Here is a 24,472-nt window from a genome sequence, read left to right on the forward strand (position 1 = left end):
GACTACGGAACGTAATGAGGGAGGGGAACCATTGTCCTTCTCTTCTACACCCAGTCTTTTCCTGTCACACCCACACCCACACACCCACCCCCACACACACACACCCACGACTCACTGAGTTCAGAGATGCTGCCCACTCTTGTGGCCAGTAAACACTGTTCAATGGAGCGCAGCTCAGACTGACTGTAGGCATTTCCCTCTCCGCTTTTCCCCGCTCGCTGCTGCTGCTGCTGCTGGTCCCTGTAGAGAGTCAGACCCTCAGGTAGGCTGAGCACACCTGAGAGAGAGAGAGAGAGAGAGAGAGAGAGAGAGAGAGACAGAAGGGGGCATTACATTAATGTCATGGTAGAACACAAGAATACAGTCTGAAAAGGGACAATTTGACTGATTCTTAGGTGTATGCAATTAGGTTAACTCATTGATCTGATTACGATGGAAAAGGGGAATAAAAAAAGACAGTTGAATATATCAAATATTTCCCTTTATATATTTGTCATAGTAAAGTGTATTTCTGTAAAGAGTGAGAACTTTTTTGTCTTCTTTCTTGTAAAACACTTTGCTCAGCTCATGTTGTGTTGAAAGTGCTATAGAAATACATTTTATTTATAGCATGTATGCCTCCTAGTTGCACCTGTCAGAGTCTCCTCCCGAAGGTAGTAATGTGTAATATTTCAAATCCGTTTTCATTAGTCACACCTCTGATGATCGTTAGCCTTCCTCGCTCCGAGAGTGACGAGGCAGACTGCTCTCCATTTCGCTTTGCCGACAGTTTCTTATTCCTCTGCAGCTTCGTGCCGCACCCTTCTTATTGTTTACAGGGTGTGAACTTATAAAATGGCTGAAAGCAGTGACTCCCTTACAATACTTTGACAAATCTAGCTTTAGCTTCATGGCTTCTTTCTCATAATATGCTGCTAATTTAATGCACATGCTGCCTGCGGCAAAGTTGGCATTCTTCATTCATCTTGTGGGAGCAGACAGTTGCTTACGGGGCGAACCATTTTACTTTTTCCCTTTGAGAAAGTAGTTAAAACACGCAAGGGACTGTGAAATAATGAGTGGTTGGGTTAAATATAATGTGCTATATAAAGTGACAGTGAATGCTCTTGTTTCAATAATAAAAATTGTTGGTAAACAGGATCATGTCGTTATGTTTGCTATAATTCTGACAATATATATACACCTCTATTTTGCTATTCTAGTAGCTATGTGAACATAATTATTCATTAACATATTAAGAGAGTACTCCAGTTAAGCATTGCACTCCTAAAATACTGACTCACGATGGACATGATCAAAACCGATGCAGCCAATCCACGCATTCTTCTTCCTTATGATAGAAATAGCTTTTACATTGGTTTGTTTGTAACTTAACCAATTTAAAGGTGTTGGATTTTTTCTCTTAGTCAAGGGTTCAAAGAAAATAACGATAATGCTGGGGAAGGCCTTGCTTACATGATCTTTAGCCTCCCTCCCTACTCCAATCATTATTGTACAGTCCCCAACAATAGAGACAATTTAGTTCTTGTTTTTAGTGCTGATTTTCAAAGGCATGCCTCTGATTATACTCATGCTTGCTATTCACCATGCATTACACACAAACTGTGTGACAAAAAACATCTGGAAATAAGTCCCACTTATTTAGCTGATAAGTCTACAGAGCAGCTGCTTACAGAGCAGCAGCAGCAGCCGTAGCACCATCTCATCTACACATCAGCGTTCAGGTCAGAGAGCTACTGACAACCTGCACGACTCTGGAACAAAGAGCAGGAGACATCACCATCACCATCTGCTGCACAAGTGTCAGGTGTCCTAAACAGCTACAGTTTTCAGCCAGAGCTCCAGACAAGCTAACAGGATCAATCATGAAGAACTTTCTCTCTGCGTCTGCAGGAACTTGTCAGCAGGGATTTCTGTGGAACACCTCGTTTATTGTTTTTATTGCTCAGAATGTGCCATCTTTGGCGAGGCCAAACTCCAGGAAATCCCTCTTAAACCATTTAAAGCAGCAGGAGGGCTACCCTGGCACCTTCCACACTCCCACTTTCTTCTCAAACAATTATATACCAAAGCAAATAGCCCGCTCGGAGCGTGACCATAGGAATTCATGACCCACCTCTTTTGATGTGCAACTAAAGGACCCCCAGCTGTGATTCGGTTGAACATTGCACTGCAGACACTATCATTTTCAGGAGGTTGAAAACAGCATCTTTCACTTTAACCTTGTCAACCTTCAACCCGGTCATCAAAATGCGATTGTAAGTCGGGGGTTGCTCCTGCCGCAGTAGCAATCACACAGGGCTACCAGCATGTATCGTAGGGCTGCACGAGTAAACGGTAAACAGACATGCACTTGTGTAGCGCCTCTCAGTCTTCCGACCACTGAACAAAAACACCTTTCTGTTACACTTGAGCTTCAACTGTGCAGCTCCTTAACCTTGGTTCAGGGGAATTACAGGACCAGCTGACAGTGAAGTGCTGAATGCTCTAAGGATGGACTGGGGCAAGGTGACTCACTGGCTCTCCGCGTCCTAATGCAAGGCACCGTCTACCCTCAGGGAGGAACTGATGGAGCTCTTACATGCTGCCGACTGTCGCTGCTCTCTCCATGTGTGTGCTTGCGTGATGACTTTCATTCTTTAATGTTGACAGGTTTCAAACTATACAAGATGTTTAGGTTGTTAACTGGCCAACATCATAATGATATAGCAGTTGGTTATTGTTTAAGGATGTATAGAAGTGAGTGATTTTATGAGGAAACTGCCACACTGTAAGTGGACCAGTTTGCCATGTAGCAGCGATTCAGCCTCGCTGAGGAGAGGAGGCTGAATGATGCTCAGGCGTGACACTGTCACTGGAGTAGAAGTAATGAGTGCAAAGGTTCCCATTAAGATGTCACCGGATGCACCTTAGTCATATTCTGTGAAAGGCAGCCACACAGAAAAGTTCCAGTGCATGGTCGAACACATATTCCACATTTACTGCCAGAAAAAAAAAAAAGCCACTGAACATAACTCAAATATTACCACAAATACAAAAAGGACAAACTTCCTCTTGATGTTCACAGGAATGGTTTTGGGAACGCAAATAAGTGTGTTCCCCAAAATGTGGAACTATTGCTCTCATTTCTGGCAGCGAGTGGAATGATGATTGTTCCATGCATATCATTTGATATCATTATGAGTTGTGCCAAAAATATATATATATTTTTTGGAATTTTTTTTCTTACACACTACGTTGACACTAATGCTGTAAATTAATTAAAAAAAACATTACTTTCTTTCTTTTTCATTTTAGCTACATTTCTCTCTGGGTCTGTCTGTCAGAGGGCAGGCTGCTGTAGTTGAGATCCACTCTGACGTGTCTCAGGGTTGACTAGAGCAGTGGGACAGGAACACTGACCTCGATGTGGCTCCTACCCTGCACTTAAATCTATTTTGGAGGGACACGCGGAGAAGTGCACTTCCCTAAACACACTGCAGCTCTGCAGGGACACTGGCTTTGGGTTTCCCAGACGGATAAGATACAGAGACAGCAGAGTCGAGCTTTGATCTGGCAAATCGTGAATGTAATGTACAAACAGGTACACCAAGGGAGTACTTGGATGAGATTTAATGGATGTAATTGCTCACTTGAGACAAGACAACAAGATGCAAACTCAGTCCAAGAGATGTCAGGAAACACAAGATAAAGACTCTTTTTAGTACACCATTGTGGCTCTAAAGGGTTAATCATGTTGTTACTGTACATGGATCACAGTAGTGCTGCCCCACACTAGGCTCCGGCTCTGTTCTGCCAGGCCAGATGGCGACCATATGTATACCAGGCGAGTGATCATAGCGAGATGGAAAGCGGGAAGCAGAGTAGTGACGTGTGCTAAGACGTGTTAGAATGCCTCTCCCTCTCTAAATGACTGCGTTATTCATTCTGAATAATCTTCACCATGTGTGCAATAGTAGAAATAGAGATGTGATATGAAACGACATTTTTTGTGTGTGAGTGTTGTTATGCCTGGACTGACTACAAATCTCCAGAGGTACGGTCTCGGTTTGGGCTCCCAGGTCACCACAGTATATGGTCTGAGGTAGCCGCAAGTCTTTAATGGGTTAGCCTTGTGCCAGCCATATAAAGGAGGACTGTACAACAACGAGTCCTGTGAGAAAATACTTGTAGACACATGCAAATGTCTGTCTAAATTAGGAAACTGGAAGAGGGTGAAGGCATGTGAACGCTGCATCCACACACAGATAATTATTAGTAATTAAAAAGCCTTAATCCCAGGGCACTTCACGTCTAGTTGAAGTGGGATGTGCTCTGCAAGGAGAACAATGCGTTCACATAAATCCAAACTAAATATTTCCTTTTGCTGGGCAAACCACGTTCAGGATCCAGTCTGTTGAAGATCCACTCTGTATTAGGGACAACAATACAGAGGACTGAAAAAGCTCCCGAGCTTGCGTCGTGTGTCGCTCTGAAAGAAACACAAAAGCCTCCTGATGTGTTCTTGCACAAGCATGGGTAACACCAAAAGGAAATACATTCACACGGTAGGTTTGGGTTTATTTTTTTGTGTAGGAAGAGCCCGCTGCAGGCAACTCTTGTTTCAAATCATGCAAATATGAGCACGATACTGTATTGGTCCATTCATTTATCTGATAGGGAGTTATAGTCTCACATCTTGTTCAAGGTCACTTGACTCAGGCTTCTCCTTGCTTACACAGGACGCATCAACAACCCAGTTAATCACTTCGTGTTGCCATTTTAGTTGTTATGCGTTTTGTGTAATCTTGTATTAGATTAGATTTTCTCGACTGAAGGCACGACTCATCGTTGACACTCCTTGAAGCAGGTGTCCATAAGACATCAACAGATCTAGAAGCAGCAGACAAATGAGCTCACAGTCAGATTTAGTCCATCCCGTCTTTGGCCTCTGTTGGCAGCACTTTCATCAGAGAGCAAAGGACCATCTATTGAATTTGTGAGATTGATTCCTAAAGCTGCATTCATCAATATTTCTTTATCAACTGGATGCTACTTTCTCATCACCAAACAGACAAAGTTAGCGACTAAGTGGTGAACACAGTGGAGCATTTATCAGCTAAAGAGACAGATATTTCCCTCAGGGGTTGATGGAGACCAAAACAGAATGTAAAAGACAACATTTTGGACTGAAATCCGCCAGGTGGCCAGAAATTTGACTCCAAATGAATGCTAATGTTGCTCTGCATTTACTGCAAATAGGCAACTGTTTGCCATGACAACTTTTTAGGTGAAGATATGTCTGTGTTGTGTTTGCAGTTGGTCCTGCTGCCCCCAGGTGGCCAGAAAATGAATAGAAAATGTAAAAATAAATTGCAATATTAAAAAATTGCAATTAATAAAGAGGTATAAAAACCAGCGGAAACGCACATATAGATGTCTAACCTACATTTCAAGTTCCTAAGATGAATTTTACAACCCTACTTTAAACATCTTCTGGCAGTAATACCTTAGATTTAGCTATTGAGAGTGTCATAGCAGGTTCCAATAGGATGCGCATTTGTTTACAGTTCTACAGATTGGTCCTTTAATTATCATGATCGTTCTGCCTCATAAGTAATACAATCTGATGCAGAACTTATTAGATAGCATCAACCAGCTAATGCTTAAAGAAAGCAAAGATAATTGAGAGATAGTTAAAGAGATGAGAGGTCAGCTGAGCAGAGACTGTGGCCGCTGATACAATGCAGGCAGCTCGGAAATAGCCACACACAGAAACTAAAAGCTAATAAAAAGCCAAGCACACACATGTGAGCACATACTATAAAAGTCATCAACACACAATAGACCATACACTCAAACACACACACACACACACACACACACACACACACACACACACACACACACACACACACACACAGAGGGACTTGTGACGGGTGACCGACGCATAACAAGGGCACGACTAGCATTACGCAATCTTCTCCAATCAGAGGGAAACCAGCCTTCCTGCAGGCTGTGTGTTATTCCACTCCGAGGTAGTAGGCACTTTCAGTATTATTTCTCTCTTTTCATCTCATTTCTCCTGTCAAGGGTAATAAGTCTGTGTGTAATATCCATGAGTCGAACGCTTCCCGCAGGATGCTTTCCAGACAATACTGGCAATCAGCAGCAGCGGGGAAAAATCTGAAGTCACTGAGCCGTAATCTCTCTGCTCACCCAGCACTACCTCTGTATGAGCAACGGTATTTTCTCCCTCACAATTATCTCATAAGATGTGATATGGGGAGGGAAAGAAAAAAAGAAGTGGGTTTGTCGCATTACAGTAAAATCAAGGATGGAGTCATTGTGAATTATGACGAAAAAATGAAAAGCCTCTGAACTTTTGACAAACGGACGCTAAATGCAACAATGTTCTGAAGAGTGCTCGTTTATCACCGAGGGCACTGGAGTAAATAAAGGATATGATGCTATATGATATAAGTGAGAGTTGCGGCGAGGGGATGTTTTCCTCAGGGTCATTTTGAAGGGGTGACATCACTTTGAGCTGCTTGTAAACACTGGGAGCTTTTAAGTGAAGACGCTCTCGGACATAAAAACTCAGCGCCGTAAATATGAGGCAAAGTGCAAAGTAGATGAGACAGTAAATCCTCGAGGCGGGAAAGGTACAGTCACAGCCTGTGTACATGTTTGTTCTTACGTCTGCTTGCATCTGTGTGTCTCCTAATACGTGTCCAAGTGTGTGACGTGTATCAAAAAAGAAAAACAAACCACAAGTCTCATGCACTATTAATGGTGTGTACCAACATTTTTACAGTAACTTCTGTTTTACTGAAAACGTACGCACTGCACATTTCTGTGATTGCAAACCTGCTGCGGCAGCTACATTTACCACTCCTCCTCTAGCATCATTAAAGGAAATGTTGCCTCCAAAAGCAAAATATTAAAAATGAATGAGGAAATATGCTGTGAACAATACATTTGCAGTGAGGGAAAGAGAGGAGGATTCAAAGTATCGTGGAGAGGACATGACACACAAAGTGCTGGATGTGAGGAGCGATGACGAACGATGACACCAGGATTTGTAATACACCGCGCGGCCTGTTCAGTGAAGGATGTATAGAGTGAAAATGACTTGCTCTCATAATGAGACACAGTTGAAGGAAAAATGGTGATGTTCTTTTCTCTCTTATTCTCAAGAAAACAAACTATAAAATCATCTACACTTACAAATACTGTCTGCGACAGAGACCTCCATTGTGTATTAAAAACACACCAGTCAGCCACACCGCTGCACTCATGTTCTTTCATTACAATGAGCACTTCAGTTTATTTTGACTCAATCCCACATACATCATCCTGGTGCTGTAAACACTCAGAGCCCCAACTCTGTATTAATCCGCCTCTGAAAATAGTCCTATAGGACCAAATGGGCTTGAGAGCCACAGACAGGGTAGAGGAGACAGAAAGTATTTAGAGACGGACTGACATGTTGTTGGTTGTTGATGGTAAAAATAATATAGAATAACAGCAGCCATGTCCTGGTCAAGCTTTAGGCCCAGCTATGTTTCATTCCAGTGGCTCCTGTGGTGCACAGTAACCACTCAAACAGACCTACATAGCAAAAATAGCACGTTTCTGTATTCCAAACGGGCCACTTTCCTGTTATTTTCTCCTGTGATCCTTTCTATTATGTCTCAGATGGTGCACACACACATCCACGCATGTAAGCTACTGTACCGGTAATATCCATTCAGTACCAACACCTGACTGCTAGCCACAACATTTATCTCCATTTTCCCGCCTGCTCCTCCCAGGAGTCTCAAACCTGCAAACTGGCGGAAATGATCTGATAGCTGCTGCCACCCCAGCAAACAGGCCAGACCCCCGGGTTCTTCTGCATCCCTTTTGAGTCACATCGGGCGCGTGCCCTCTTCTCTCGTTCCTCATTTGCTTTCTAAACGCTGGTTTGTTGTATTCTTATGGGGCAGACGAGTCAGTTATCAGTCGTCTGCGTGATAACACCCTGCACAGTGTAGAGCTATGAAGCTCTGCTACTGTTCTCCCGTTCAATGGAGAATAAAAACAACATGTCGTGTGCTTGTGAATTCAGCTCAATAGCTGTATGTTCAACTTTATCTAAATGGTGCATGTGCGTATGTGTGTATGTTTGTGGTTTTGTACAGTAAGCTCCCTTTTTCTTTTTTTAAACTAAACACTAGAAAAGGCAAAACAGCACAGAAGCGGGTCTGAAAAACAATATTTCCCTAATATTGTTATTATGATCATCAAAGAATAGACGATTTATCCGACTTTCGTTTCCGAATGTTGATTCATTACTCTTCCTCAGATGTTTCACGGTGGCAGACCGACAATTTATGAGGCATAGAGCTCCAAATGGCTCCGTAATTGTTTAACTCACCTCGCGTAATCTATCATTCTGACTTTGCAAAGTGGCCGCCTGTAGCACAGACACTGACTGGAAGTAGGCCATGCCTGGCAGAGAGTGATGAGGCCTGGGGCTGTGTGCCGCTCCCTGTTGCTCTCCCCTACCCCGGGACCTCCTCCGGGGGATGACCCGCACGGTTCAGGGCGCCCGTTAGCAAATATCCCTGTCACTTTGATAATGTGAGAGCTCTCGTATCGGAAATGTGATCATTCAATTTTGAGCATAGCTCAACACCCTTAGGGGAGGAGCACCGGTCACCTCAACTGAATTGCATATTATGTAAAAAGTGGAAACTCTGACAGAAAACAATGTCCTCTTTGTTAAGTCTTCAGAATGAACGAATGTTCTCATACTAAGGGATAACATTGGCCAAGCTGTAATTGAGCAACTTGCAATATCATTCACTAAGTCATGCATGCCCTTACACTTCTAATCCATTCAACTCACCAGACGGAAACATCACAGCTACCTCAGGCATCACAAGCACAAATCAGCACAATAATAAGCATGATGCATACAAAAACACAAGGTTTCAAACAAGGGTGTGTTCCTAACATTATTGCAGGTTAAAAATGTCACACACCCTATTGCCAACAGTACATTACGCAAACCGAGCCAAAGCAAATATTGAAGGTATCGTATTTTGGGTGCCTGCCCCGCACCAACTGACTCCAGTCAGCTGCAGGCAGCAGGTACACAGGCCGGGTCTCCCTCCTGCTCCTCCAGGCTCTCCGCCACATGTTTTCCCAGCCTCACACTGGGTCTGCTGTGAGAAGCACGGCGGGCGGAGGAGGCCGACTCCAAATCCAAATACACAGGCGTGGAGCTGGAATGTGCATGCACGCTCACACACGCATCCCTGCACACACTTAGAGCTACACATCTGTGGTGTGTGCACCAGACACACACACACACACACACACACACACACACACACACACACACACACACACACACACACACACACACACACACACACACAGTATTCCTCTTTTCCTCTGTTCCTGCTTCACTCTGCAGATTAGTGAGATTCATACACACTGCACGCCAGGAACATAAATGCAAAAAGGGAGTCATTGTTGAAACGGCCAAGTTTTTCAACTCTCTGCTCAGTTCCTGAGGTGGGGTTCAAGTAAGAGTTTAAAACAGCAAAACATGGATACTGAAGTCTTTCAAAGACACAAATAGTGGGCTACTCAAACCGAGTACTTCAGAGATTTCTGACCTCACACTCATGGTTTGTTCTAAAATTTTAAGAAAATCTCTTGAGAAATGTTTCTGTACGACTTAAACCCCCAGCACGATAAATCAGGAAACTATCACTTCTCTCCTCATCATGTCTATACTCTTCCCCCCTCTAGCCAGCATACCCCCATTTCCCATCACAACGTTGTTTCCATATCCCTCCCTATCCCATGAAGGGGATGTTGAGTCCATCAACACCAGATCACTCATGCTCGACTCATTAGTGGTAATTAATGGTGGCCAAGTCCCAGGCCGCCACAGGCACAATGGAGTCCTAACGCGGGCCGACCTCACCCCGCCCGGCCCAGGCAGGCACAAGTTGCTGGTTGGCTGTGGCACTTCATCTGCACAGCTTAATGCACTTAGTTGCATAAGCAGAGCTGGAAATTAGCCCCACCGGAGAGCATAGTTGTTGTTTTTTTAAAGAGCGGCCTTTTAAAAAGTACAAGGTCATATCTCATATATACAGCTATATGTTATCTATTATGTTTAAATATGAAATAGATTGATTGTGTTATTCTGTTATGTGTTGATGATGTTAATATTCAAACTCACTGTACCCCTGGTTATGTTGCAGATTCAGTTTTGACTCACAAAATACAACAATTCCAATATAATGCATTTATATTCATAAAACTATCCAGCATCACGGATAGCTCCACCTTGAACCGACCTAAAGTAAATTCAAATAGCAGTAAAAGTTATGAAGTAGTACATTGTGCCAATGCCTCTGCTCTTTATTTGAAGCATGAAACCGATGAATGACTTTTACTGAGTGGTACTATACTATTAACAGTGGATAGTTTTACTTCAAAAGAAAAGGTTTGGAATAGACTTCTTCTTCTACCACGACCAATACCAACATTCCCAGCGAGAGAAAGGAAAGTAAAACAAGACGGCGTTTGCCGGGAGTCTCCAACTCAGTCCTGAAATACGCAGCCAAGCCTCAGCATCCATTCGTAATGTTATTATATCCAACACCCATGTCACTCAAGCAGGCTTTACAAAGCATCCAGCAGCAAAAGGAAGTGCAGTGAGTGTAAGTCAGGCCCACTGCGCACAACATGCTGGACTCAGTCCACAGCATACAGTCTATGTGCCAATGCACAGAGTTGTGTGCTTGTATTGTGTGCTTGCATATTTGAAGTCTACTATTTTCAAACATGTTCAAATCGCACTGCGTGTGTGTCCACAATGCATTAACACCTCAACAGGACGTACTCTCATCAAACAGTATCATTTATCCCTCTCCAAATAAAGGCTTTGCATAAAGTATCAACCAGTGATTCAAGGTGGGTGTAGTGTTAACGTGTTTACCAAATGTTGTTACTGCCTCATTTCTCCACTTGAGGCCAACTTCTATGGTCCCAAAGTCAGTGAGGCATTAGTCAAGATCAGAGTGTTTCAGTAAAGATTAGCACAAAAGTGCCAATGACCGGCATTGTCGAATGCATGACTGGTTGACTGCTATTGCACAAAATCTCTTTGTAGGCAATTAACTGCACTGAGCGGGCAAATGAAATGAGAATTCATGGACTCATAAGCCTTTTGCCAGACTTATGAGTCCTGTGTCCAAAATGAGAGCAGTTACTCCCAGAGGCCTGTCATGGTTTAATATCACGTTGTTAACAGTCTCCACACTTGTAATAATGGGCTTATGATTTTAGCTTGAACTGCCATCCATTCTTCATTTACGAGTTATTGTTGCTTTGCTCCTAAGTAATGAGTTCTGTAATTGATTTTCTCTGTTTGGGCCACTTTGTGCCCTCAAGCCATTAAGAGCAGAGTCTCTTCTGTTTTCACAATAAACACTCTGATTTGCATTATATAATGCTGACATGGCTGCATTACAGCCAAGGTCTTGATGGAGGGTTTGAGTATGAATAGAGGGCGTACGCCTCTAACTAAAATCTGCCTTCTACAGTTTTCTAAAACATTCAGCTGCCTGTTCCAATCAGGGCGGGGTATCAAAGTTAAAACATCTCGGCCATTGGACTTGTGGTCTTTGCTATTTCCCTTCGTTTTCTCCAACAATGCCCCCTCTTGGACTGTACCCATGAGTGACCCTAGTGTGCAAGTCTGGTATTAGTGCATGTTTGACAGCAACGCGTGCAGTGGAGATGAAGTGCCTCGGAGCATGTGAGCTGCCTCTTTAAGCATGGATGTGTTTTCTGCCTTACTAGAGTTCAGCCTGCACGTCTGCACACAAGGTCGCTAATCGTCCTTTGACTCCTTTCCCCGTTAGATGATTTGAAAGAGTGGTAGTCGTCTCTATGAATCCATTCATGCCATGTCACATTAGCTACCTTTTAGTTATCCGTGCAGGGTTGTGCGGTGCTCTCCCTCCTCCAGCCATGTCAAAGTGAAGGATGGATGACAGTGACACAGCCTTTGAATATGTCATGGGCCATCAACCAGATGTCTCCACCTTATCGATGAACGCCATCAAGTCATTCAGCTATTTAAAAAGGCGGAGTGCCTTCATTCTGAGCCATTAGTCACTGCAACGTCCACAAAGGGACCAACAGTGTTGAACTGGAAACCTTGAAATTACCTGACAGTGTGATCTGAAGGCCACAGTGAAATAAAAGTATCTGGAGGTGGAGTCTTGTTTAATAAAATAACAGGCTGGTCTGAGCTACTTAGCATTCAGGTATTGGAGGTGAATAAACACTAAACCAACAAGGTAACACATTTGGACCAACTGTTTGGACTGTAGAGTAACAAAAGCATCTGTTACAGGGACTGTAACACATCCGTTCTCACTCCAGCCATTACGCCTGATAACAAACCCTGCTTTAGCAACTGCACCCACCAAGAACCATGACAGTGACTTCATCCCAATCACAAACTCTGCTACATTTCTTCAACAGCTTATTTTTCTTTTCTCAGATCTCATCCTGAACCTCAGCAGGGACCCGTCCGGCCCAAAGTGATTGATGTGGAAACAAAACACAGAAGACGGGGAGGAAAATGTGTCCTCAACAGCAGTGTGTCTAAATGCAGTGATAGAGCTGCCTTGAAAACAAACCAAATTACATTGAGTGCTGCACACAGACATATTGACAATCAAATATCCCAACACAGTCCCTCAAAGTTTAGGGTCCCTGCTTTGAGGGTATCATGTGAGCTGCTGTTTGGCAGCAATGTTGGTTTGCATGTCCTGGTATTAAACCTGACTATAAACACACAAACGGTGAAGGAGGTATCTCATCGATGCAGGACCTTTATGGGGAAGTGTAACATTTTTAGGAATACATTTATGTGCTTTCTTGCTGAGAGTTGAATGAAAGGCTCTATATCATTCTCAGTAACATGAAACTACAGGAAGCAAGGGGAAAGTAACTGTCGGAAAGTAACTTCAGACAAAGGTTCAGCGTGTTTCCCAAAGGGCGAATTAGGAATTCCCAAAATATTGTCTTGCTATTCAAGAGAAAGAAAAATGAGCATTTATCAAATGAAATGTGTTGTTGTTGTTGTTGTTTTCACATGTAATGTCTATGATTTGAAAATCACATGCCCATATTATTAATCTATCACTTCATAAAGAAGATTACTCACCTAAACTATTTCAGTGGCAGGTACGTACATGGATGGAGAGAAAGGAGAGAGAAAGTTGGAGAATCCATATGAGGACAAAGCCAGCTCTCTCACTCTATCCCCCAAATTCTACTGATTATGACAATATTGACATATTTTGTCCCAGTGCACCTGGCAACATAACCATGAGCAGCAACAGCGGAAATTGGCAAAAATTAATTTGCTAGCTCACAGGAAGAAAGATATTACTTTTGTAATGAAAGTGATCCGAGGCAGTGAATTTATGGGGGTAGGTACTGTAGGTGCTCAGGGAAAAGTGTTATCAATTTTGTGTAAAGAGCTGCTAGTCCTGGAGAAAATCGTGCCTTAAAGTCAGACTGTTGTGGTGAGACAGCACAGCAGGTTGTGTATTCTGAGGCGCTCACAGTGTGGTGGGAAGATGCAGCCAATGAGGCGTATGAAAGGTAAATGCTTAGGTATACTGAGTCGGCAGCAGAGGTGAAGTAGCAGGGCTTGAAGGCTCGGTTGGAAGCTGAACAGCAACAGTTTGTTGCAAAGTCAACCAGAATAGCGCTAGTCGATGACCTAGAAACTCCTGAGTGGAGGTCAAAGCAGACGATGTGTGTGAGGCAGCAGTGGGAGCCTTTGAACAGTTGTTGCTGGAGGGGAAAAGCCGCTAGAAGAACTTCACTTAATAGGTTAAAGAGTCAGACGTGCTTGTTTAAAAGACCAGGCTTCTGTACGAACATGTTTAAAAGTAAAATATTTAGTGCAGTATGTTTTCTAATATGACATGTCAGGTAGCATTGGAATGTTTGTTCCCCGCTAAATGGAGCACAATGTGTGTAGACCACGATTACTTTGTAGAAGGTTGGTTCAGCCCGTTAAGGGATAGTTTAAGATTTTGGCAAATCACTTTCTTTCACTTTCAGAGGTCGGTAAAAAGATAGATACCACTCCCAATCTTCTCATCTATTAAAGTTATGGTTTTATGGGGGGTTATGTGCTGGACTGTTTCTTGTCCAGGCAACCTCACGGTGACGATAACACTCCAGGAAGTTAATGTGTCCAGCCAAGAAATAGTCCGACACATAACCCAAAGTACACTACGTTTTTTGTAAGAATCAACAGGCTTATTAACTTTAGCATGGAACCAGTCTTGCTGTTTCCCGGTTCCCAGTCTTTATGCTAAGCTAAACTAACCAGCTGCTCGCATCAAAGCAGCATAATTTAGGAAAATACAGAAAATATCCCAATATTTAACTCTTCTTTAAACATAATTACTCCTCTCTATACTGGCCATAAAGAGATCATTGAGTGGTGCAGCTCCAATGTATGAAACAAGGATCAAAATTCTCTGCAATAATATATTTAAAAGTTTATCTGAAGGTTATATGAGGCTTCAGCAGTCTGAGCCAAATCAAGTATGTATTTCATCCCTACTTTTGCATCTTAGGAGGAAGACCCCTTGGGCAGTCTTTTGCATATCTTGAAGGTTGACGTGTGGTCGTACAGTCAATAAGAAAGAAAGGAATGAATTCAGTGACAGCTCTTTCAGTGTAGGCTATGGGCATGAAGAATTGCACTATGATAGACTTAGAAATGATTATTATATTATAGTGAGAAACCTGAAATGTGAATGACGTCTGTTCTGTAACTATATCAATTTACATTCTACTTAAAAGGGTTCATAAATACATTTGAAGTGATGAGGGAAACTTAACTAAGCCATGCAGTTGTTGAGTCACGCTTCACTTACGGCCGTTGATGAGTATGTATAAAAATACAGTGCTGCCCCTTGTTAGCACCAGCTAAACCAGTATTTCCTGATTGGTCTGGCATCCAGCTGCTGGGTTTAATCACGTCTCAGCGGATGTTTTCCACATCTCTAATACTGAACTGTTTTTGTGTTGCAGTTCAAATAAATGTCTAGAGATTAACCTGGTAATGTGGGAGGTAGGAATGATATCACATTTTTAAAAGCAATTGTCTGTTATTTTCACTTCAATGAAGCATTTTGAAGGATGCTCTTGCCTCTGAGCTTTCTGCTGAAGCTGAGGATCTGATATCTGTAACAGGAGGAGTCACTATTTGAACTAGGAGGGTCTTATAGAGTTATGATTAGAACCTAATGTCCTCTCATGAATTAGTCCTTTATTCTTTTACATCTGAATCCCGCATTTTATGAACGTTAACACTGACTTATGGCACAAGTGAAAGGGTTTCTACATCTTACGCTTTTGGTAAATGCAACATTATCACCTAACCATTAGTGTTATGTAGTGCTCGCTTGAATTTCTTTTCGTGCAGTGATTAATACCTCAGCTCATTCAAAACAAGAAGCTCCTGGGTGCTGAAATAAAGAGCTATTGTTTGTGAGGATTAAGTCGTTCATTGATCCTTTCTTTCCGCCCTCCACCCACTCAATGCCCATAAAAAAACTGATTATGCTGGCATACGGTGATGACAAACAGGCAGACACCATTACAGAGAAAACAAATGAAAACCTATTGATTTACAGCATCTCAGACAAGAAGAAACACCAGAATTAAGGGTGATTTCAGCAATGAATTGATGGTAGAAATTGCCTTGCCACCTTGCATCCTTTGCCTTCGTATAGTGCAGAAGATGAACGTTATATTAAAAAACAACTATAAAGGCTCACTTACTTAGAAATGGCAGAAAGAAAGAAAGACATTTTTCTTGCGGGAAATGCTTGGACAGGGACGACACGGATGCTCATGCTTGTTTGGATTATAAATAACTTGAATCATATTTGAATAATTTCATACTTTCTCATACATTTTTCATTCTCATGCTAAAACTTAAAATGTGAAAAAGCATTTCCGTGCATGTTAAAAGGTTACATTTTCCGTACACTTTTAAGACGACCGTTGCTGATCAGTTGTATGTAATGATGAATGGTGGTTGATTGATAGAGGATGTACATTACTCCCATAAATTATTATCTAGAGTAGAAATAGAAAGAAACTGCAAGGTGATCTTATGTCTCTCTTTCATACCGCTCGTTTAAAACTCAAATCATTCGTGGCAGCAATTTAGGATGCATGTGTTACAGCGTCCCACAAATAGTCTATTAATGCTTTCCGTTTAACTAATCACGAGAAAAAACAAGCAAAACTTGAGCTGCTAAAATCTCTGAGCCACTTTGTTTTTAATTAACTTTCTATTTTGGGGAAATGAGGATGAAAACTATCTACAAACACACACACACAGAGGAAACAAATCCTTTCGAGTCAAACAAATTACAACAAACTACTGCATCAGAATTCTACTGTTAATCATCCAGCGGTGAGACCGAAATGACAAAACCCCATCAAAGCTGTGGTGATGTGAAAGGATGCCTGACTAAATTGATCAATAAACTTCATTTAGATGAAGTGAAACATTAATTTGAACCCTAAATTAACCAGAGAACAATGTGTCTGATCTTTAAAGCACTAGTTTTAATGACCTGTATATTGTGAGTATTCGGTATAAAGTCAGCGGAGCAAATACAGGCGGATGGTTTACTGAGTGCGAACGAGGTACATGTTGGCCCTATACCATCAGCTTGTGAATGGAAAGGAAGTCAGTGAAAAATAACAGCTTGTGCCACACCGGTGCCGCTCAGCCCCTGCAGGGAATTTTTATTTGCCAGAGAATATTTATTTGCCAATGACTGACTGGCAAGTCATTGACACCATCCCTGGGGGGATGGCGTTGGTGATCCCTTTATTTATTCTAGGTCAAAACAGAAGAAAATCCCTGATAGAGTCACCTGACTGGGGAGATGAGGGGATTTTCTTAGCTTTATCTGTCAAATGCAAGAAAACCCCATGGGCCCATGAGCAGAAAAATAACACGGTGTTTATGTTTGCCACTGAAGCAGGATTCATCATCTCATCAGACATGGCAACCTCCTGAATGACAGGTAATCTGACTCCGCAGAAGATGGCTCTGCACCAGACGGCAGCCATGCTCCATGTGGGGAGTCATGTGCGTGAGCGAGCACACATGCACGAACAGAAAGGAGATCCGTGTGTGTTTTTCTCTCCTGTAGCCCTGGTGAAACTACAGTTGTGAATAATTCACTCTGACCGGATGAAAGTGACTCAATGGTTCAAAGGGACATTCAAATATCCAGTGCTGCTGCATATTATATTGTGCTACATACACTTTTTGTATAAGCTTACTCACAGCCACATACCGTCATATCAGCTGTGGTTGGGCGAGCTTCGCATAAAATCTTGGTCGGGTTTACCTCACATACACAAAATGTAAGGGACTGTGAGGAAATTATTCGCAGGGGAGAAGGGGTCAGAGAAAGGTGAGGGTTGTATATGTTTTCTTTTTGCTGAAGGGAAGGTAGTGAGTTGGTCATTTCAACTTTTTCCCGTCCCAGATTAATACAAAGATGGTATACTTTTGGATGTTTAATGCTGTGCTCTTGGAAACAACTGTCTGGAAGAAACGCAACATAGGCATCATAATAATTGTTTTTTAAGGGAAAGTCAGAAATCTGGTCTCATATACAGATCAGATGCATGTATCATTTTCATCAGAAAATACAGAGGTGCTGCTCTTTATCTAAAAAATAGAGTGGCTGGAATATTTATTGTTGTTATGTTGCCCATAAATATATTATTTTGAGATACTAGAGGGAAGGGTATGTCATTTTTCTCCAAAAATATATATAATGCTGGATAGGGTTCGCTCTCCTTCCCCAGACCCAATCATTTTCACACAGTCCCTTAATTAATTTGGATTAAAACATAAAAATAAATGAATTAGTCTATGCGTATGGCCTACTGTATAAACAATGTGCTGAATGTTAATGTCCTGCACTTACAAATTCAGGTCAGAATAATTAAAATAATTTAGAAGACAAGTTTTCTTTCCCCTTTTGGCAAAAGGTGTTTGAAATGAGGGCATCGTACTCTCTGCTAGCTCTAGACAGTGACTCATGTTTACCGTTAGAGGAAGCAAGAGAGACCTGGATGACCAAAGGACAGATGTACAGTATGAAAAAAGAAAGACAGCGAGGAGTGATGAAGAGTGGGTTTAGGAAGATTGGGGAGAGGAAACCAGAAGAGAAAAACAGTGAAAACAGGGAGACAGTGATGGACAGTCAATAGACTTGAGAGGATCTGGAGTCGACACGGCCAGCAACTGACAGTCACTTCCCCTGTCATCAAATATTATGGAGATACAACCTGCCAAGATGTGACTATCACTCAGCTGCAAAAAGGCTTCTGTTGTCTCTTGCGGTGACCTTGTGAGCCCAGATGCGAAGAAGAGACAAAAATACAATCTGAAGGTTGGAGCAGAAGCTGATGCCCTTTGGTGGAAAATGTGATAGTGTGTCTGTCTCTGGGCTGCGAGAGCAGGACAGAAGAGCCTGCAGGAGCATGTGAAACACAATCGTTCCCCGTCAGCTCCAGGTCAGCAACTTTTACAGGATGAAAATAGGCCTTTGTTGTCGACCCTTGTAATCAGTGTGTTAAAAGCACCACCACATTACACTTCATCTAGCTTTTGTCCCCCATTTAGCTTCACTTATGTTTAGCAACTAGCGGCTAGACGAGGCTAAAATAAGGACAACGGCACAAAGGGAGCCTGGAAAAGTCTTCGGATAGTATTGCGACTTGCTGTTGTCCTACAGAAACAAACAACCAGGGCTGAGCACACATCCTGAGGGTGTTGATACCAGAAAAGCCACGATGACATCAATAGCTGGAGGCTGTGCTAGCCACTGGCCTACAGCCATCCAGTTAAGGGCTCCAAGATTAAGAGAGCTCCACCCAACCTAATGTTGCCTGGAGGAACTGTACGGCCTCCACCGGCGGGCTGACAGACCCCTGGCTCACCCATCCAGAATATTGCACTGATTGACCAGAAACGTCCATAGACATAACAGTCGTACATGAAACTGTCAAAGAGGAGAGAGAGCGAGGGCAGCAGAGTAAATTGTTGGATTGACTTAACACAAGTGGGAAGCAATAAAGCTCCCCACCACACAAACTAATGACTACAACATGCGGACTGCAAGGCCAGTCCTCTAACTGTCCCTCCCTCTCTTTTTCTTCCTGTCCTGCTCCTTCTGCAAAGACCTTGAGGGAAAAACCTCTTATCTCGTCCAAAACGGAGGACAAAGTTGTCATTTTTATAGGTAACAGTGGACACAATGTAATTCAGTTTGCACAATTTTGAATTTGATCCAATCTTTACCGAAGCACCAATGTCAATGTCCCTGTTATGCCAAAGACAACAGGATTATGCTAATGCAGATAAAACGGCTACTGTGGCTAATGAATAGGGATGACCTTTCTCTAAGCGTCCACTTTTCATCTGTCAAATTAATTGCGTGGTTTGTCTAAATTTGCCGGCAGGGAGAATAATATCTGATGCCGGCCATTACACCTGCCAGGCTGCATTTGCTGTGTGGAGACTGGTGAAGACAAAAAGCAATAACATTGTCAGCGCAGGAGTTATGCAGCGAATGACCAGAGGGGAGAATGAAATAGTTCAAAGGGTTGCACTCTGGTTGTCTTTGTAGGTGTGTAGGGTTTCTGACCCGCAGGTGTCCGAGGCCATAAAAAGCAGCTCTTGCCCTAAATTAAACATAAAAGGGGAAATGTCCTGCAGCCTTCAGCTGTGGAGAAGGGAGGTTTGATGCAGCAAGTGTTTGAAAAAGGTGAGAGTGTTCAGCCCTTTGTTTGTACACGGAGCGCCCAAGCGTCTGGTTATCTAAAGATAATGCACAATTCGAACAATCAGAAACAAATATTCTCTGTGCTGAATCTCTCTCTTTTGACAATATACAGTATATTCAATGTACAGTTAATTATATTGTACTATGTAAAAGTACAATTCAGCCCCTTGCCGTACGGTGCATAACATCATCTACTTGCCTGAAATACTAATGTAGGGTATATAACTGAGCCCTATTGTACAGTGAATGATCAATACACTTTTAAATCAAATTTAATTTTGATAAAGTCATATTACGTTATCATGACACACATGATGTGAGTCTAGTGTGGATAACAAAAAGCTATATTTTTTCTTTAAAAAAAACAACATAAAATGAGATGCAGAACAAATTAGAGAATCTCTTTTGGAAATAATGTTTTACATTATATTAAAATAGTTCAAAGAATCCAAAGAATGTAGAAGAAATTGTTCAATATTTTTGGAAACAACCTCAGGCCAACTTGCCTTCTCAAGAAGATTGTTACTACTTTCCGTACAGACATTAGTATTGATCTTCTCATCTAACTCTTGGAAAGAAAGTGAATACGTATTTCCCAAAATGCCCAATTATTCCTGCAATGTAGGTCATTTTTCAAACATCTAAGAACAGGCAGGCATACAACATTTATACACTGGAATAATGTTTGTGTGTTTTCTGTGACATTCAAGAAATCCCCCTCTTCATCTCTCTCGCCCTTTCTCTGTTCCCCGTTTAATATATATGATGACACTAGCAACAAGCAAACAGTTGCCTCCACAGGGAGTCAACCCAAAAACAAAAGCAACTGTTTAATATAAGACAATGCAGTAAAAGAGCCCTGCAATAAATAGGCTGCTACTGTTGTAAAGGTTACCATGTGCAATGACTAATTGTGTCAACAAGGTGTTGAGTCAGCCCTATGCCTGTTTTGGAGTCCAGATTGCTTCGTTGTCATATTGGATTGTATTATATTGTACAGTGTTTATGTTTGTGTGTTGTTTGAGAGGCACATGGTCTGCATGCTGTCATCATTGCACAGATCCCCACACAGCTGAACTCCCACAGGGCAATCCTTCATTGATCTCGCTCATGATGATCAAACACCGCTGTGTAGCCATTTGAATGGTTGGATGCTTGACTCTATTGATCATGCATTGATTCTTTTTTCGTGTATTCAGAAGTGTTTTGGCTGGCCCCCAACAGTGTCAGTGGTTTAAAGAGATGACAGAGGCACAGAGAGACATTACCCATGGGGATGGTGTGCAGCGGCCTCAGAAAGCATATATCTTCCTGTACTGTCGAGGCATTTGTTTCCCATAAATCCTCTTTTTTTCCTGCAACTCCTTGTGCAACAATGGATTCCCAATCGAACAAACTGTGTTTTTCATTGCTTCTACTTTTGTCCTAAACTGCTCCCTGATGCTTCAGCCTAATTACTCCCTCATGGGACACAAACAAGACGGTCGGTGTGAGTGACAATTTTTATGTTTGAAGAAACAGCAAACAGCAAACATCTGGAAAAAGTGATGCAGCTTGTTTTTGATTCCTAAATCAGTGCTGTTTTTGAGTTCAGTCAAAAGCTGGATCCGACCGAGGATGTGGGCAAAGGCAGCACAGCAGAGAGTGTGATGAGTGCACACAGGGTGAGGGATCAGAGACACAGTGTGACATTTTAATCTCCTTCCCCCCAGGGAACCTGACACCACCAGAACACAACAGGTACGAGAGGAAATTCAGTTTGCAGTTGTCAGCACAGGGTTTGGTGACTGAGCTCTGATTACAGACCTCTCACATTCTCGGTCTACCTTTATTTTCACACAGTACAATCACTCACATGACCAGCACAGACCTAAATGTGTGAGTGCAACTGTTATTGTAGCAGTACCAATCTGTTAGCATTTAGCCTGTAACCTCATCAATAAAGGAGTAGTTCTGGACTCAGGACGTGGATTAGCTTATTTTAGAATAAAGACTGAACCAAGGGGAAACTAGCTAGCCTAGATCTTTCCAAAATTTTCATTTTTGAATGCATAAAATGTGCAAGACACATTGTGTAGACAAAACAAGCTTTAGAAGTGCTGGTGGGTGTAATTTTTCACTTTGTTGAGAGCCACATTAGCTCCTCCCCCCTGCTTCTGGTCTGTACGTTAAGCTAGGCTAACAACATCCTCTGCTCTGCAAAGCTCTGTTTTTAAAGTTTGACATTTTTGGATACACGCTTGATCGCTGTCTTACCGAAAGTTGGATGAGAAATCAATATCACTCTCATGTCTGTATGCTAAATATTAAGCTACAGCAAACAGACAATTAGCTTAGCTTAGCATACAGACGTGAAGCAGTGGGAAACAGAGTTGCTCTGTCTAAATGAAAAAAAACTGCCTTCCAGCACCTCTAAAGCTCACTAATTAACACATTAAATTAGTTTAATCAACGTGCTCCCAATCTTCAGTCTAAGCTATGCTAATCAGCTGCTGCCTTTAGCCTAGTTATGTCTCGGTAAGAAAGAGAACCAAATCCCAAAATGTCAAACTATTCCTTTAATGCACAGACATGAGACCACACTCTCGGAAAGTATGTAAAAAAGGCGGATTTCCTTAAAGAAGACAGAAGAAAAGCTTTCCAATATTTTTTGTTTTGTATCAAATGTTTACGTGCCTCAATAGCCCACGAAGAAAAAAGAAATAAAAGACCACAGTTTGCTGTTTCTTATTTCAATTCTTGTCTGAAACTACATTTCCTGCCATCAGCAAATTGAATGTTGTCATCTTAAAGTGTACTCGCAGGCTTCTTGCTTGTGTATCTGGGAATGTTGTTCACATAATAGGCCTTTCTGCACATGGCTCTCTGCCATCTTTCCTTCATTACACCATGGGCCTAAAAACCCCAAAACCAACATGACCACAACCCAAGCATGTGGGTCCCCTCTGTTCAGTACGCTGCCTCATCCAAATAGGTCCGACCAGGCTCTGTGTGGTGTGATGTCATGGGGCAATTTGTATTACCAAAGCTCCCTGTGAACATGTGAAATCCACACACGTTCAACAGAGATGAGCAATTAACGACTATAAATGAACACTGTCCCCCGCAGCCAACGTTGCAGGAGCAGCTGAGTGTGTACACTGCTGTGTTTGTAAGGACAGAAATGACTAATTAATTTCATAAACACTGATCAGACAATCTGATGTGACACACTGATGTAAAAATGAGGGTGCCATACAGCTCCTTTCCTCTCCACACTGATATAACCACGGTGGTTTGGGCCCCCATATGAGCCGTTATACACTGTTAAAGACCCGTCATTATGGGCTGTGGAGCCGTCCACTACAAAACTAAATCAAAAGCACATTCAATGAGTTTGTAAATCCACATTCTCAAAGCACAGTTACATTCCCAGAGAATACTAAATAGCACTACAGCACACTAGGGTTTAATAAAGGTGTCTTTCGTGTCTGTGTTTGTTTTGTCTAAAGCCCCCATTTTCAAGACATTAATTGCTGAATGTTTGCATTACACACTGACTGGTTTTCCCCACTGAACTCCAGCTGTCTTGGTATACAGTGTACCGTAAGACTTAGAACACACTCGAACAAGACACTTCATAATTTCTTGCTCCAGCTCAACACATGCTCCGGTGTTACGTGAGTAAAAGCCATGCATGAGATCCAGCCACATTATTTAGTTTCCATGCGTAGAGAAATTCAAAAGTGAGATGATGGATTTTCACAGTAAAGCTTCTTACTGGTTCCTTAATGATGCTTAAATTCCACTGAGGTCCTGCCAGTGGTGCAGAGCGAATCCAAGAGAAAATAAAGAGCTTCAATATATTTGGAGCCATTCCTCCATTAGATGAGATTTGTGCTTATGATGTGTGAATATCATATGATTTGAGAGATAAACTGCACCAAATCCTTCTAATTTGTAAAAGCAATGTCACTCTGAATCTCTAAAATGCTACAGCCTCTGACAAGAGAAATTCCACACAAAAATATATATCCTCCAATGCACAGTGTGCATAGGAGAATGAAATTACATATAAAGAAGAAAGTAGAGCCTGACGAATATCTGTAAGTTGTTTCATTAATCAACTCAGCGCTGGCAGTTTGCAGGTGTCCACTACTTTCTCTCAGTAACCAAAGGAGTACAAACTAAATAAACACAAGGTGTCTTCACATTCATCTTACAAAGTATCAAAACAGCTACGATTATTCCCCTAAAACAAGAAGCTACGAAAAGAGTTGACTCATTCTCACAGCAGTAATCTTATATTCTGATAAAGGCTGAGATTCACAAATGTGGGTTTTCCCCATCAAAGAAATTACTAATTATAACTATTGACATTCAACTCCACAAAGAAGATATTTTGGAGTCTTGATTCATTTAAAAATGTAAGCTACTCTATATGACAACTTATCATGAAGCTAATCACATTCCACTTACTTGAGCTACTGTACTTCTCAATTGTTAACTTATTTTCTCAGGAAAAATTAAATCTTGAAAATGTGACTTTGTCCCCTGGAGGTAAC

General features: G+C 42.0%; 1 protein-coding gene across 1 annotated transcript in view; it reads right to left on the bottom strand.

Annotated features, from left to right (window-relative positions):
* Positions 1-24,472, bottom strand: part of btbd11b (BTB (POZ) domain containing 11b) — a 65,437-nt gene that overhangs the window by 23,228 nt on the left and 17,737 nt on the right. Inside the window, exon 2 of the mRNA XM_079162959.1 lies at positions 116-277. Coding sequence (XP_079019085.1) covers positions 116-277 — 162 coding nt within the window. The remainder of the gene's footprint in view (positions 1-115; positions 278-24,472) is intronic.

This window comes from Pholis gunnellus (assembly GCF_910591455.1).
Source record: "Pholis gunnellus genome assembly, chromosome: 7".
NCBI classification, from domain to species: domain Eukaryota; kingdom Metazoa; phylum Chordata; class Actinopteri; order Perciformes; family Pholidae; genus Pholis; species Pholis gunnellus.